Source organism: Chelonoidis abingdonii, chromosome 9 (genome assembly GCF_003597395.2).
Source record: "Chelonoidis abingdonii isolate Lonesome George chromosome 9, CheloAbing_2.0, whole genome shotgun sequence".
In the NCBI taxonomy this organism is placed as follows: Eukaryota; Metazoa; Chordata; order Testudines; family Testudinidae; genus Chelonoidis; species Chelonoidis abingdonii.
In genome coordinates, this window is record NC_133777.1 from 77,490,672 (window position 1) to 77,503,597 (window position 12,926).

The 12,926-nt window shown below is 38.3% G+C and overlaps 1 protein-coding gene across 3 annotated transcripts in view; it reads left to right on the forward strand.

Annotated features, from left to right (window-relative positions):
- Positions 1 to 12,926, forward strand: part of LRRC28 (leucine rich repeat containing 28) — a 103,823-nt gene that overhangs the window by 12,517 nt on the left and 78,380 nt on the right. For all 3 annotated transcript variants that reach the window (XM_032783035.2, XM_032783036.2, XM_075069710.1), the window contains 3 exons: positions 6,027 to 6,067; positions 9,495 to 9,532; positions 10,329 to 10,466. In XM_032783035.2, coding sequence (XP_032638926.1) covers positions 6,027 to 6,067; positions 9,495 to 9,532; positions 10,329 to 10,466 — 217 coding nt within the window. The remainder of the gene's footprint in view (positions 1 to 6,026; positions 6,068 to 9,494; positions 9,533 to 10,328; positions 10,467 to 12,926) is intronic.

Sequence of the window (12,926 nt, forward strand, 5' to 3'; positions counted from 1 at the left end):
AGGTTTGATCCTCAATGGGGATTGTCTAGACTGATAATTTGAGGTTAAACAGTGGTTCGAAGACATACACCTGGATCAAGTGCTGATCTTTTCTCTAATATTTTACAAAATCTAAAGATAGAGCAATCCCTGAAGTACTGCCATTATAATGGTTATTTGCACAAGGCCTGCTGTGTAACTTGATGAGTTGCCTGCTGGGTATCGAGTAGCTAGATTTCTCCAAACAAGTAGTTGATACCTCCAACATTGCGTTATGGAATTGTCGATTAATGCTCTTCTCAAGTTCGTCTTCACCAATATATTAATGTACATCATACTTGCCAGCAACTCTCACGCAGTTTATCTTTGCAAAATTGTCATATCAGTCTTCTCGAATTAAACACATCCTGGAAATTGAAGCTCAATGCACTATCTATCAATATGTGCACTGACTTCCAAGACATTTCTAAGCATATTTCTATGGCAACCATGCAGTGCAACCCGAGTTAAAACTCTCCCAGAAGTTGACTTGCCAAGGCCAGTGGTCATCCTGACTGTTTTGAACAGGACACATATACGTCAATCTCTTCAAATTGGGATTTCTTACGATCTCGAGTAGATCAGCACCTTCGGACTGGTGGACTCTTTGAGTCCCTGTATTCATGTACCAGTCAGCTGCAAGATATCAGATCAGTCCAGATCGTTCTTGTCTGTTCTATTTCTATGATGTGTATCCAAAATGGGATCAACATAAAATTGAGCTATAGAGGGTTGTTAAAGTCAATTTTACTGAAAATACTCGTAAGATTATAGGTAATCGATTTGTACAATCTATTTCTTTTTATCTTCAGAAAATATGTGCTAATAAAGGTTTCGATACAAGGAGGTATTGCACAGGAACGATGGTCATCGAGGAGTCAGTTATCTTGTAACCTGTATATTTGGCTAAATAGTAAAGTGCAGTCATGCATTTAGATTTAACATTTGATATATTAGAAATCATTGGACATACGAGAAAGATCTGAGATTGTTATACGATATACCATAGCCGTTAAAGGCTAATGCGTTTAGTATAATAGTAGTATTTCCAGCAAAATGAAGTGTAAGTACCGTGATAAAGGCACTGGATAGATCATCTAGCCCATACTTAGGCATGATGTGGCATTACGAGATATTTACTTATTTCGATAATTTACAACTAGCGTCACAAATGTAATATAGCAGGTTTAAACATAACGAGTTCTCTTACACAGACAGTAATTGTCATCCTACCTGGATTGAAGCTGATAACAGTTTAAAGAAATGGATAATTCATGGTTTTCCTAATTCTATTAGCCAGCAGGTAAGATGTTCCTGCCTCTGTTATCCAGAAGAGATGTTGCCGGAGATCATTTCTGCAGTTATTCCTCCCTTGCACACGGAATGCGTCGTAGACTATGATAAGATTGTTGATCTGAAGCCGTTTATGTTCATGTTTGTCTCCAGTTAGAAAATGATTCAACACCATGAGAAGTACTAGCATGATTGATAACTGTAGAGACACATCAAGGCTTGGGGTTTGTTGCCTAACAAAAAAGGTACGGGAGATATCTGCTCTCTATCAATTATAGAGAATAATACTGAGGAAGGATTATTAGCTCAGTAAATGTGACAAACCAATATATAGGCTATCAACTATAGGCTTGCAAATTGACGAATTCACTATCCGAGAGTTAAGTTCTGGAACAGCTTCAGGAGGTATGGGCAAAATATCTGCTTCAGACTAAGCTGATAATTATGAGGGATGGTATTAGGATAGTCTTCTCTTTTTCCTCTTGTTGTGGTAGAGAATTGCTTCCATCATACCTCCCACTATCAGCTTAGTCCTGAACCAATATATTTTGCCCCACACTCTCTGGAGCTTCAACTTCATTTCCAATTAGAACTTAGTCAATTTACTAACTTCTGTACCTTAATCCATCTTGTCTTTGTCATTGTAATGCGATTAATAGTTCCCCTCAGTTTTTCTCTGAATATGTGTAGAGGATTCATATTCCTCAGCTCTTTTGTTAGCTAAACAATCCAAGCCTTATTGCTTTATATAAGGGTTTTCAGGTTCGATAATCTAGGAGCCTCTCTGTTTCAGTTTGAATTCATCCTTCTTAAATGGGAATATAAAACATAACATAAGCAACGGCCTACCGATAACAGGTCCATAGCCCTATCTGCTACCGTGCCATGCCGGCCCAGAGGGAGTGAACTAATGGCAGACGATATGTCCTCTCTGCCATCCATCTCATCTTGATAACAGACTACACTTCTTTACCCAGCTAATAGCCATTTATGACTTACCACCATGAATTTATCCAGTTCCCTTTTACTATGTATAGTCCCAGCCTCCAACTCCCAGAGTAAGAGTTCACAGTTGGACTGTTGCTCGTGTGAGAATAACTTCCGTTTATTTGTTTAACTCTACTATTATTTCTTTGTACCTTCTTGTATTATGGGAACGAGTAAATACTTCTCCTACCACTTCCAAATAACTGCCCACAGAATCAGTCGAGGTCTATCGTCGCTTGTATAACTACTAAACCTCTTATCTTTATGGAAATACCGTCACCTAATGATCACTAAAACATTGCTTTTACCCACACTCAATTGCGGCTCATCTCATGCCTTAATAACCAATACTCCAATCCTTCTCTCTGTTACTCCACTTCCAACTGATGTGTCTCCAATTTATAACTAAAATTCTTGTTATTAATCCCTAAATGCATGACCTTGCACTTTTCACTATTAAATTTCATCCTATTACTATTACTCCAGTTTACAAGATCATACAGATCTTCCTGTATGGTATCCCAGTCCTTCTCTGTGTTAGCAATACCTCCCAGCTTTGTGTCATCCGCAAACTTTATTAGCACATTCCCACTTTTTCTGCCAAGTCAGTAATAAAAAAATAAGATTGGTCCCAAAACTGATCCCTGAGGAACTCCACTAGTAACCTCCTTCCAGCCTGACAGTTCACCTTTCAGTACAACACATTGTAGTCTCCTCTTTAACCAGTTCCTTATCCAGCTTTCAATTTTTATATTGATCCCCATCTTTTTGATCTAAATCATCAATGAAGATATTGAACAGAACAGGATCCAGAACTGATCCCTGTGGGACCCACTCGATATGCCCTTCCAGCTTGACTGTGAACCACTGATAACTACTAAGTGGGCACTCATCAAAGATATCCTACACAGTCTGAAGTTGACTGCATCTACATCGCAGATCGTTAGAGAAATCCCATTTGAAGAGATTGACCGTACTATTGCCCTGTCCTGTTCAAAACCAGTTCAGGGATGACCACAGGTGCCTTGGCAAGTCAAACCTTCTGGGATGATGGTTTTTAACTCGTGGCTTGCACTTGCATTGTGCAGAGGAAATATGCTAGAAACTGTCTTGGAAAAGCTCAGCTGCAGGCATCATTGACTACGATAGTCTGCCATGAGCTTCATATCATTCAGGATGTTGTTAATTTCTGAGAAGATCTGAGCTTGATAACTGCAGCAGATATCGTTGCAAAGATAAACTTGCGTGAGAGTGTTGCTGGCAAGTCATTGATGTACACGTTAAATAGTATTGGTGAAGAAACTGAACCTTGAGGAAGACCATTAATCTGACACTTCCAGGAACTGCAATGGTTGTCTACGTGTACTCTGAACTACCTGTTTTGGAGGAAGAGATCTACTACTTCGATCACCCAATGCAGGGCAACTCATCAGAGTTTACACAGAAGGCCTCTGTGCCAAACCATGTCATAAGTGGCAGTCTATTCCAGGAAGATTGCTCCTATCTTTAGATTTTGTTAAAAATGATTTTAGAGAAAGATGTTCAAGGCCAAGACTTGATCACAGGTGTTATGTCCCTTCCTGAACCCCACCTGTTTAACCTCCAAGACATCATCCAGTTCTAGAGCAATTCATTTGAGGATCAAACACTCAAAACCCTTGAAATCTGTTTCACTTTGCAAGGGAAAGCCAACAAGTAAATTTTTTGGGAGGGCGGGGGAGAGGTGAGTAGGGGTTGAAGAGAAAATACTACTTGTAGACACACCAGAAGTATCTGTTAGATTAATAAATAGTTTAGGGCAAAAATTAATTAAGATTGATCTAGAGTTAGGTTAGATAGAAACTTTTTTCCATTAGAACTTAAAGCGAAAAATGTTTGCTGGGTTTTTAAGGGTCAAGCTAGTTTCTGCATTTATTTGGTTAACATCGAGAAAAATATGCAAGGAAAAGAACATTGTGCAAAAACCTTTCTATGCTATATTATGTGGAAAATGAATGTATTGTAATACAAACTTTCCAGCAGGTGGCAACCACTGCTTAGCTATTTCCTCATTCTTCTGTGGTTTGAGTGACACTTTCATATAGAAAATTGATTCAGTTGTGGAGTTGCTGCTTCATGGTTAAGGCTGAGTTGAGGTTTGCACTTTAATCAGCGATGTTCAACATCATTGTTATGTATGAGAAATATGCATATCTTGCCTATGTTATACAAATTTCAAATTGTGGCAAAATATGTTAACTAAAAAGTGTGTTTTAAGAAGGAATATTGTTTAAATTTAGATGAAGAATGAACATGAAAACTGCCAAACTCTGTAAGTGATTGTGCTGTGATACTGTGTGCTGTTAAATGTTCTTCATTAAAACTTATTTCCAGTTCTGCATGTCTAAACTCTGCCTTCCATATAATTAAAACCAGAATTTTAAAATCAAAATGCAGTCACTGCATTTAAGGTAGATTTCCTAAGCAATAAAATCTTCTTAACCGTGAATATGGATTTTCAATATGGCTTCCAGCATAACGTATTCCATCCTCTCCTAAAATTCCTACTAGTTGCCGTTTCCAAGAAAACCTAGGGACCTGTCTTGATTGACACAAAGGGTGTGTTTTTCAACCATGTTAGCTCAATTGAGTTAGCTAAACATGACTGAAAAACCCTACTATGCTTCAGGCTAACGTGTTTCCCTACTAGGCTAAAATATACCCAATTAGCACAGCTTCAAACCCAATTCTGGTGTCTGACTTGGCTCATTTGCACAACTCAAGCAATTCAGAACAGCCAATTTCTGGCCAAGCTGGCCATCTGACGTTTTCCATGTTATGAGAAGCTTTCAGATGGCATAAAACCATCAGTTAGCTCCTACACCAATTTCCCTTCCCTCTGGGGTGTAGAGAACGTATCAGGGGAGGAAAAGGGACCACATGCAACCCAAGGGGAATAGACCACAGGTATGAGTTCGAGCAACTTCTAGTCCGACTAGCTCAGAATCAGAGAGTTGTTGCCATATCCCTCGCTACTTTTGCTCTCTTGCACTGAATGGAGCTCAGATGCAGAAGAAAATCTAACCTGCTGTGTCTTAAAATTATTAAAATAGTCATATTGATCCCAGTGTGTTGACTGCCATAATTTTTGTTTACACTTAAAAAGACTATCCAGAAGCAGGCATGTGCACCCAGGAGCGAGTCAGACTACAGGAAAGGACGTGCATCTTGACATGCATAAAGAAATGTGTGGGTTTGATATTTCTGGTACAGAGGTGTTGAATAAACTGTAGAGGATGCAGGTCTTGTCCTGCTGCTCTGCAGTATTACAAAGAAAATATATGTTGTTTAGGAGGTGGTCTTGCATGCTTCCTGCTTTTTACTACTGCTGTAAATCAGTGAACGTTTTCTTTCCAGCAGCTGCTTAGGAAGCCCCTCTATCTCATCTCTGACTCCTTAGTTTTAATTCCTTTTCAAAAGCTAAGTATTGATAATCCATTCTTCAAATCTTGGAGGGCTGGATGCAATTTGCTCTAGATCCCATCAATGTCACTTCTAGACTATGAAGGAATGGCACCAGTGCCCCATTTTCTCATCCTTCCATCCCCATGGCTGAGTGTTGCTGATTTTGTTCTACTGTACACAATTCTACTGAAACACACTTGTGATATCTCTTGTTGGAATGGTTATTAAAATGAGTAGGATGCATGTTAGTTTTTAAACTAATAAATCTCTTTTTTCTTTTTCAGCCAGAAAACCTTGCACAGAAGCTTCCAAACCTCGTGGAATTGTGAGTGTTGGAGTTTTGGCCAACTTTATTGTGCTAAGCAGTGTCAAATTATTTAAAAAAAAATAAGAATGCTGTGTTTGTATACATTTTTCCTTTTCTGTATAATGTGGTTTTTCCTCCTTGGTAATAAAATGAGGTACTTTGGCTACTAGCTAGATTCAGGCCCATGCTGAAATTTCTTTCCGTGTCATAATTTCTTGTTCAGATTGTGTTGTGAGGGGATGTTGATTTCCTCCACCCCATCCGGTAAGGAAGTGGTGTGTAATGGTCTTCATACCAGGGCTGTGCACCTTGGTCCAGCTGCAAGAGGCAACACATTTGTTGTATTGTCCTTTTCAATTAAGTATTGCCTATTTGGGTAGTAGATGCATAATACGTTTTTTGAGCCCTACATTTAATGTAGTTCACCAAACAACCTTCATGCAATAGAACTGAACTTTAAATATGCTCTTCCTACCTCCCATACTGCTTTATGACAGCTATGACCTGATCTTAATGGAAGGTTTGGTAGTGCAGTGTGTTTTTGAAGTACATACTGTAAATTCAAACTTAAAGGAAGCATGGGGTGTTTGAACAGTATAAGTTATCTGTCTGAGCTTGTCTTCTCAATTTGGCTGTTGAAACCGCACCTTTCTAGGACTCATGTCCACAACATAGTTTAACTGTTTTGTAGGTCATTGAAGTCTCCAGCTTGCTGAAGAGACAATCTTGCCTCATCTTGCTCTGTATTTTGGGTTCGCATACACTGGAACAGTGGAACAACTTTCTTGTATTTGATATATTTAAGAGTGTTTGACATTTTGCCACCAGGCATCAAGAACTTTTAGTATTATCTGATGATGCCTTTAGAAGAGCAAGCCTAAAATTGCTTGGAGGAGGTTAATTTAAGAAGCTGCAAATAAGTAAAAGAAGTCTATTAATATATATTTACTTGATTTAGTTATCTCATGACCACCAAGCTTTGTTGTGCTACCATTATCCCATTTATTTGGTATGTAGGTGATTGCAGTTGTTCCACAGCTTCTGTAGTTCAGGTGACACAATTTAAATTGTTAGCTGAGATAATAATTGGTTTGGGGCTAGAGCAGAAAATGAAGTAAAAAGAATAATTTGCCAATTGGTTCATATTTAAAATGCTGATTTGTTACTGTACATATACCTCCTTTACTTTAGAGCAGCAGAGAATCCTGTGGCACCTTATAGACTAACAGACGTTTTGAAGCATGAGCTTTCGTGAGTGAATACCCACTTCGTCAGATGCATGTAGTGGAAATTTCCAGGGGCAGGTATATATATGCTAGCAAGCAAGCTAGAGATAACGAGGTTAGTTCAATCAGGGAGGATGAGGCCCTGTTCTAGCAGTAGAGGTGTGAAAACCAAGGGAGGAGAAACTGGTTCTGTAATTGGCAAGCCATTCACAGTCTTTGTTTAGTCCAGAGCTGATGGTGTCAAATTTGCAAATGAACTGAAGCTCAGCAGTTTCTCTTTGAAGTCTGGTCCTGAAGTGTTTTTTTGCAGGATGGCCACCTTAAGGTCTGCTATAGTGTGGCCAGGCAGGTTGAAGTGCTCTCCTACAGGTTTTTGTATATTGCCATTCCTAATATCTGATTTGTGTCCATTTATCCTTTTAAAGGATAAATTTTAAAGGATAAAGGACACGAAAGCTCATGCTCCAAAACATCTGTTAGTCTGTAAGGTGCCACAGGATTCTCTGCTGCTTTTACAGATCCAGACTAACACGGCTACCCCTCTGATACTTTAGAGCAGTGTTTCCTATACTCTTGAAAGCTGAGCTCCCCTTCAGGAAAATAAAATGGAATATATGCCCCTTGCAATACCACCACGTGTTTTCAAAGATCTACTCATCTTAGTGTAGTTACTTTCCATACTTCCCACCAGGGGTGCACCCCTCACACGGAAACTTTTTTTGGTATAGAGCAGTGTTTCTCAAACTGGGGCTGTCGCTTGTGTAAGGAAAGCCCCTGGCAGGCCGGGCCAGTTTGTTTACCTGCCCCGTCTGCAGGTCCAGCCGATCGCGGCTCCCCCTGGCCACAGTTCGCTGCTCCAGGCCAATGGGAGCTGCTGGAAGTGGTGGCCAGTATGTCCCTCAGCCTGCGCCGCTTCCAGCAGCTCCAATTGGCCTGCAGCGGTAAACCACAGCCAGTGGGAGCTGCGATCGGCTGGACCTGCGGATGCAGCAGGTAAACAAACTGCCCAGCCCGCCAGGGACTTTCCCTACACAAGCAGAGGCCCCAGTCTGAGAAACACTGGTATAGAGCTTTATAATGGTACTTCTGCTTTCTTATGTCCTTTGAGCAGTGAAATACTTTCAGTGTCAACATTAATGATCATACTTACCATCCACTGAAATGAGTTGGAGAGTTCACACTTTGGAGATACTGTTTCAGGCTGTCTTCAAACACAGGCAGACATTGCTGCATAAGTTACACATGATTTCCATTGTGAAAGTATTCTTCACAACCACAAACACGAAGGACATACTTTTAAAAAACAGAAAACTGAGACTACTTCACCAGTTAGATCTTCCCATCTTCCCAGAGGGACACGACCCTGCTTTTGGGAAACATTGTTTCACAGTGTAATAGAAAAGGTGCTTGTTCAAATCTTTTACATGCATGCTTAAATCATGAGAGTACTCATTATCTTTTGAGAATAGACATTGTAACTCTATTTCCAGGTATTGACTGCTTGCCTACAAACTTTATATAGTCTTTCTGTTTTCAAGCAGAAGTTTATAGTTTAAAAGATATGGATTCAGCTCTTCTCAAATTGTAGTGATTATGGGTGTTCACCACCAGGGAGCCCTAAATGCACTTTATCAACCTTAAAATAGCCACCGAAACTTGTCTGGGCTTGTCACTGTATTTACTGGTTGAAAATTGCTTTTGTAAAATTTGATTTAGTACTTTAAATTTAAAAAAAAAATCACATTATCATGACAAGTAGATTCTGCATGCTTGTGTAAGTGTACATGGTTGATTTATTTGTTTGGTTTTTCCCTGTACACAGCAGGAGAGGACCTATGGCAGAATTTAGTGCAATCTAGTGACTCCTGATTTATTTTTCCTATCCTGGATATTTTGTTGTTATGAAGAAAAATTGCATTCAACAGCTTGAAATGAAACAGTTGCGAGTACAATGATCATGTGCATTACATTTGAATATTTTAATAATCATCAGCTAAGACATTCTTGATCTTAATTTCTGTTCATGATTTAAATAGATTATAAGTGAAACCTTACAATATGTTAATTAGTGTTGTAAAATTTACTGTCATGCTCAGAAAGAGAAATGTCTGTGAAGGTTTTTTTCTCTTCCAATTTCAGATTGAACATTTTGCCAACTGATTATCTAACCAAAGTCCTTGAGGGTAACAGGTGGTGTTGTTTGTTCTTTTCCCCCCCAGGTACCTTCATTCAAATAACATAGTTGTTGTACCCGAAGGTAAGTGCGCTACTAGCTTCAAAATAAGTGGCAGAAACTATCAAATATTTTATTCTATTCAGTAAAAAGGCCTGTTTTCCTTATGTTCCCATGAAATTCTGAAGATATCCACAGAAATACACCACTGTAGTCCTTAGAATGTTGATATCCTTGTTTGTACTATGTTAAGCTGTTTTATTAAACTTTCAGATGCATCTACATGTTGTTTACTCTAGTTACAGTTATAGGAAATGAAAAGACTAAATGGCACTTATCAATAAAACAGCGCTCCAGGATCACTCCTGCTCGCTAAGCCAATTATTACATACAATACTTTAGTTTTGCTTGGTCATGATTGATAGGTTTAAACCTAAAGCATCAATAATTGCATTGGCCTCTCTATTCCTTTCATTTTATTGTGGAGCAAACATGTCCTACCTTCAGAAAAGAAAACTTTAAATTCCCAGTCTGGGGTGAGTAAATCAGATAAAGATGATGGCAAAGTAAAGTAAAAAGTAATTTCAGGAGAATAATCATGGTTGGAATAATAGCAAAATCTATGGTCTCTTCTGTGTGATTTATTTTTTTTCATATTTCTGTACCCTCAATACTGCTTGTTATCAATAGAAGTGCTTACAAATACTTAATTCCCATGACATTCAGTTATGAGACCAATGGTTTTAATACCTCACAGTCTGCTCAGATATAGGAATTAGATATTGAGGCCTTCTATCATCTCATAGTCCTATTAAGGTTTTAACATTACTCCTGGGTCACATTCATTTTTTTTTTTTTTTGGTCTTTATTCTCTCACTAGCTATTGGCTCCTTGGTTAAACTGCAGTTTCTGGACCTAAGTGACAACGCTCTTGAAATTGTGTGCCCTGAGATTGGCCGCCTGAGGTCTTTACGTCACCTTCGATTGGCCAACAACCAACTGAAATACTTGCCTGCAGGTGAGGGGATCAGAGCAGTAACAAATAGATCTGGCCTAAAACTAAATTTGTACATGTATTTATGTTGTACACTTCAATTCTGTGATTTGAAAAAAAGGCTGATGCAAGTACATTTTAGAGCAGAATGGGCAGGGGGACTGTTATCCTCAGTTTTATATAGTGCCAAACATGCTCTGTGTTTAACAAATTAAAAAGTCATAATTTTCCCAGTAGCATGCTATTTCTGATGGTGGACTTTGGATAGAAAAATGTCCGAAGGATTCTTTTTTCATATGGATCGTCTATGATATTCTTTGCTATTGTATCAATAATATTTCAAGCTTCTGAAGGAGACATAAAACGCTAACAACAAATGTCACATTGACAAAATGACCTTAATTCCTATTTTACAGAATTTAAAGGATTCAATTCTTCTCTTACTCTTATGTCGCAACTGTCCCGTGTCTATGGTCCCTAAAGAGACACTACTCCTGTAGCTTTGCCTGTAGTTTATTTACCTCACTGTGGCAATAGATGACAAAAGTTGGTCTAACTGCTTAATTAAAAAAAGCAAGTACACCACTTCCTCAATATAACGCCACCCGATATAACACGAATTTGGATATCACGCGGTAGAGCAGTGCTCCAGTGGGGTGGGGCTGCGCACTCCGGTGGATCAAAGCAAGTTAAATATAACATGGTCTCATCTATAATGTGGTAAGATTTTTTGGCTCCCAAGGACAGGTGTATATCGAGGTAGAGGTGTATTGTCCAAAAGAAATCTGACACACCATTAGAAAAAGATTGACCCTTAGTGGTTTTTCAACAGCTTTATTTTGTTTCTTGCTTATCAAAGTATTTAAAAGTAACTTTCCCACAAATGAAGCTGTTTTCTTGTCAGGTTGTTTTTTAAAACCTTGGTTTGTTTTTTTTACTGTGTTTTGATCTGTGCAGAAGATAGCGTCTAAGGTCAGCATTTCAAAAAATGATTTACTTAATCTAACAGGATTAACTTTTGGTTGGAATTTTAACTAAATTTTAAACATGTCCTTCATGTGTTTGCAAAACACAATTTTTGCATTCTTTAGGAAGATGCTATAGCTGTTTCTTAAAGCTATGAGCACAGAAATTGAGCTGTCCTTTGCCTCTGTTTTTTCAGCTGAAATAAGTTAAGCTTTACAGACTAACGCAAAAAGTGGTGGTGATTAGAAATTATAAATGTACACAACTCTGTATGTAATGAAATTACATAAACCTGTAAACATTATGACACAAAGCAAGTAAAATTTTCATCAGCTTTCAGATAGATGCTTCTTTCTTTTGAGTTTGCATGAGTATGCTCGTGTTCCTTATAGATAACTTACCTTGTGGTGTCATACCATGAAAGAAAGATTTGTTCAAAGAAAAACTGACACATTTCCTGCAAAACTTCTTACACAAACTTAAAAAGGTTCCAAAAAAGGAGACTTTGAAAAGGATAATTTACATTATTGAAAAGTTGATTGTGTCTACCACGTTTGATTAGGAACTAGTGTTACTGTGTAGGCAATCTGCATTTATTTAGGCAATCTGCATTTATTTCCTTGTGGATTATATGAAATTTTGGATGTTAAGCTTCCTTATTTTGTACATTCAAAGCCTTGGGTACATGAAAATTTCAGACGTACAGCAGGCTGTTTGTATGCCAGAGGATCCAGCAACATTTAGGTGTTGTCGTGCTGATGTAGGGTCTATGTATATAAACAGCTTAATGCTACTCTTACTAACCACTTCCTTTTCAAAATGCTGTCTTTATGGCCGAATGATATGCAGCCTGTGCATTATCAGTCTGAGCAAAATGAATCTTTCATTTCTGTGAAGCGTTAGCTCTGCTCCTCTATTGCATTGAATGTTTCCTGCCCATAATGCTTCCTGGAGGGTGTCTTCATAAGTACATTTGAATAGCTTTTGTCTTGTCATTACAGAAGATTGTGAACATTTTTATTCACAGAACTCTGCAAGGAGGATTAATTAGTGAAATGTTTGATTTTTAAGACCTGGAGGAAATAAGTTAAAGATTCTAAGGGAGATTGACATCTTAATGGGACAAAATTAGGGGGCCCAGATAATCTTCATCCAAGAATATTAAAGGAACTGGCAGATGAAATTGCAAACCCATTAGCAAGAATTTTTAATGAATCTGTAAACTCAGGGGCTGTACCGTATGACTGGAGAATTGCTAATATAGTTCCTATCTTTAAGAAAGGGAAAAAACATGGTTCGGGCAACTACAGGCCTGTCAGTTTGACATTTGTAGTATGCAAGGTCTTGGAAAAAAATTTGAAGGAAAAAGTAGTCAAGGACATTGAAGTCAATGGAAATTGGGACAAAATACAACATGGTTTTACAAAAGATAGATCCTGCCAAACAAACCTGATCTCCTTCTTTGAGAAGCTGACAGATTTTTTAGACAAAGGAAATGGCCGGTGGATCTAATTCTAC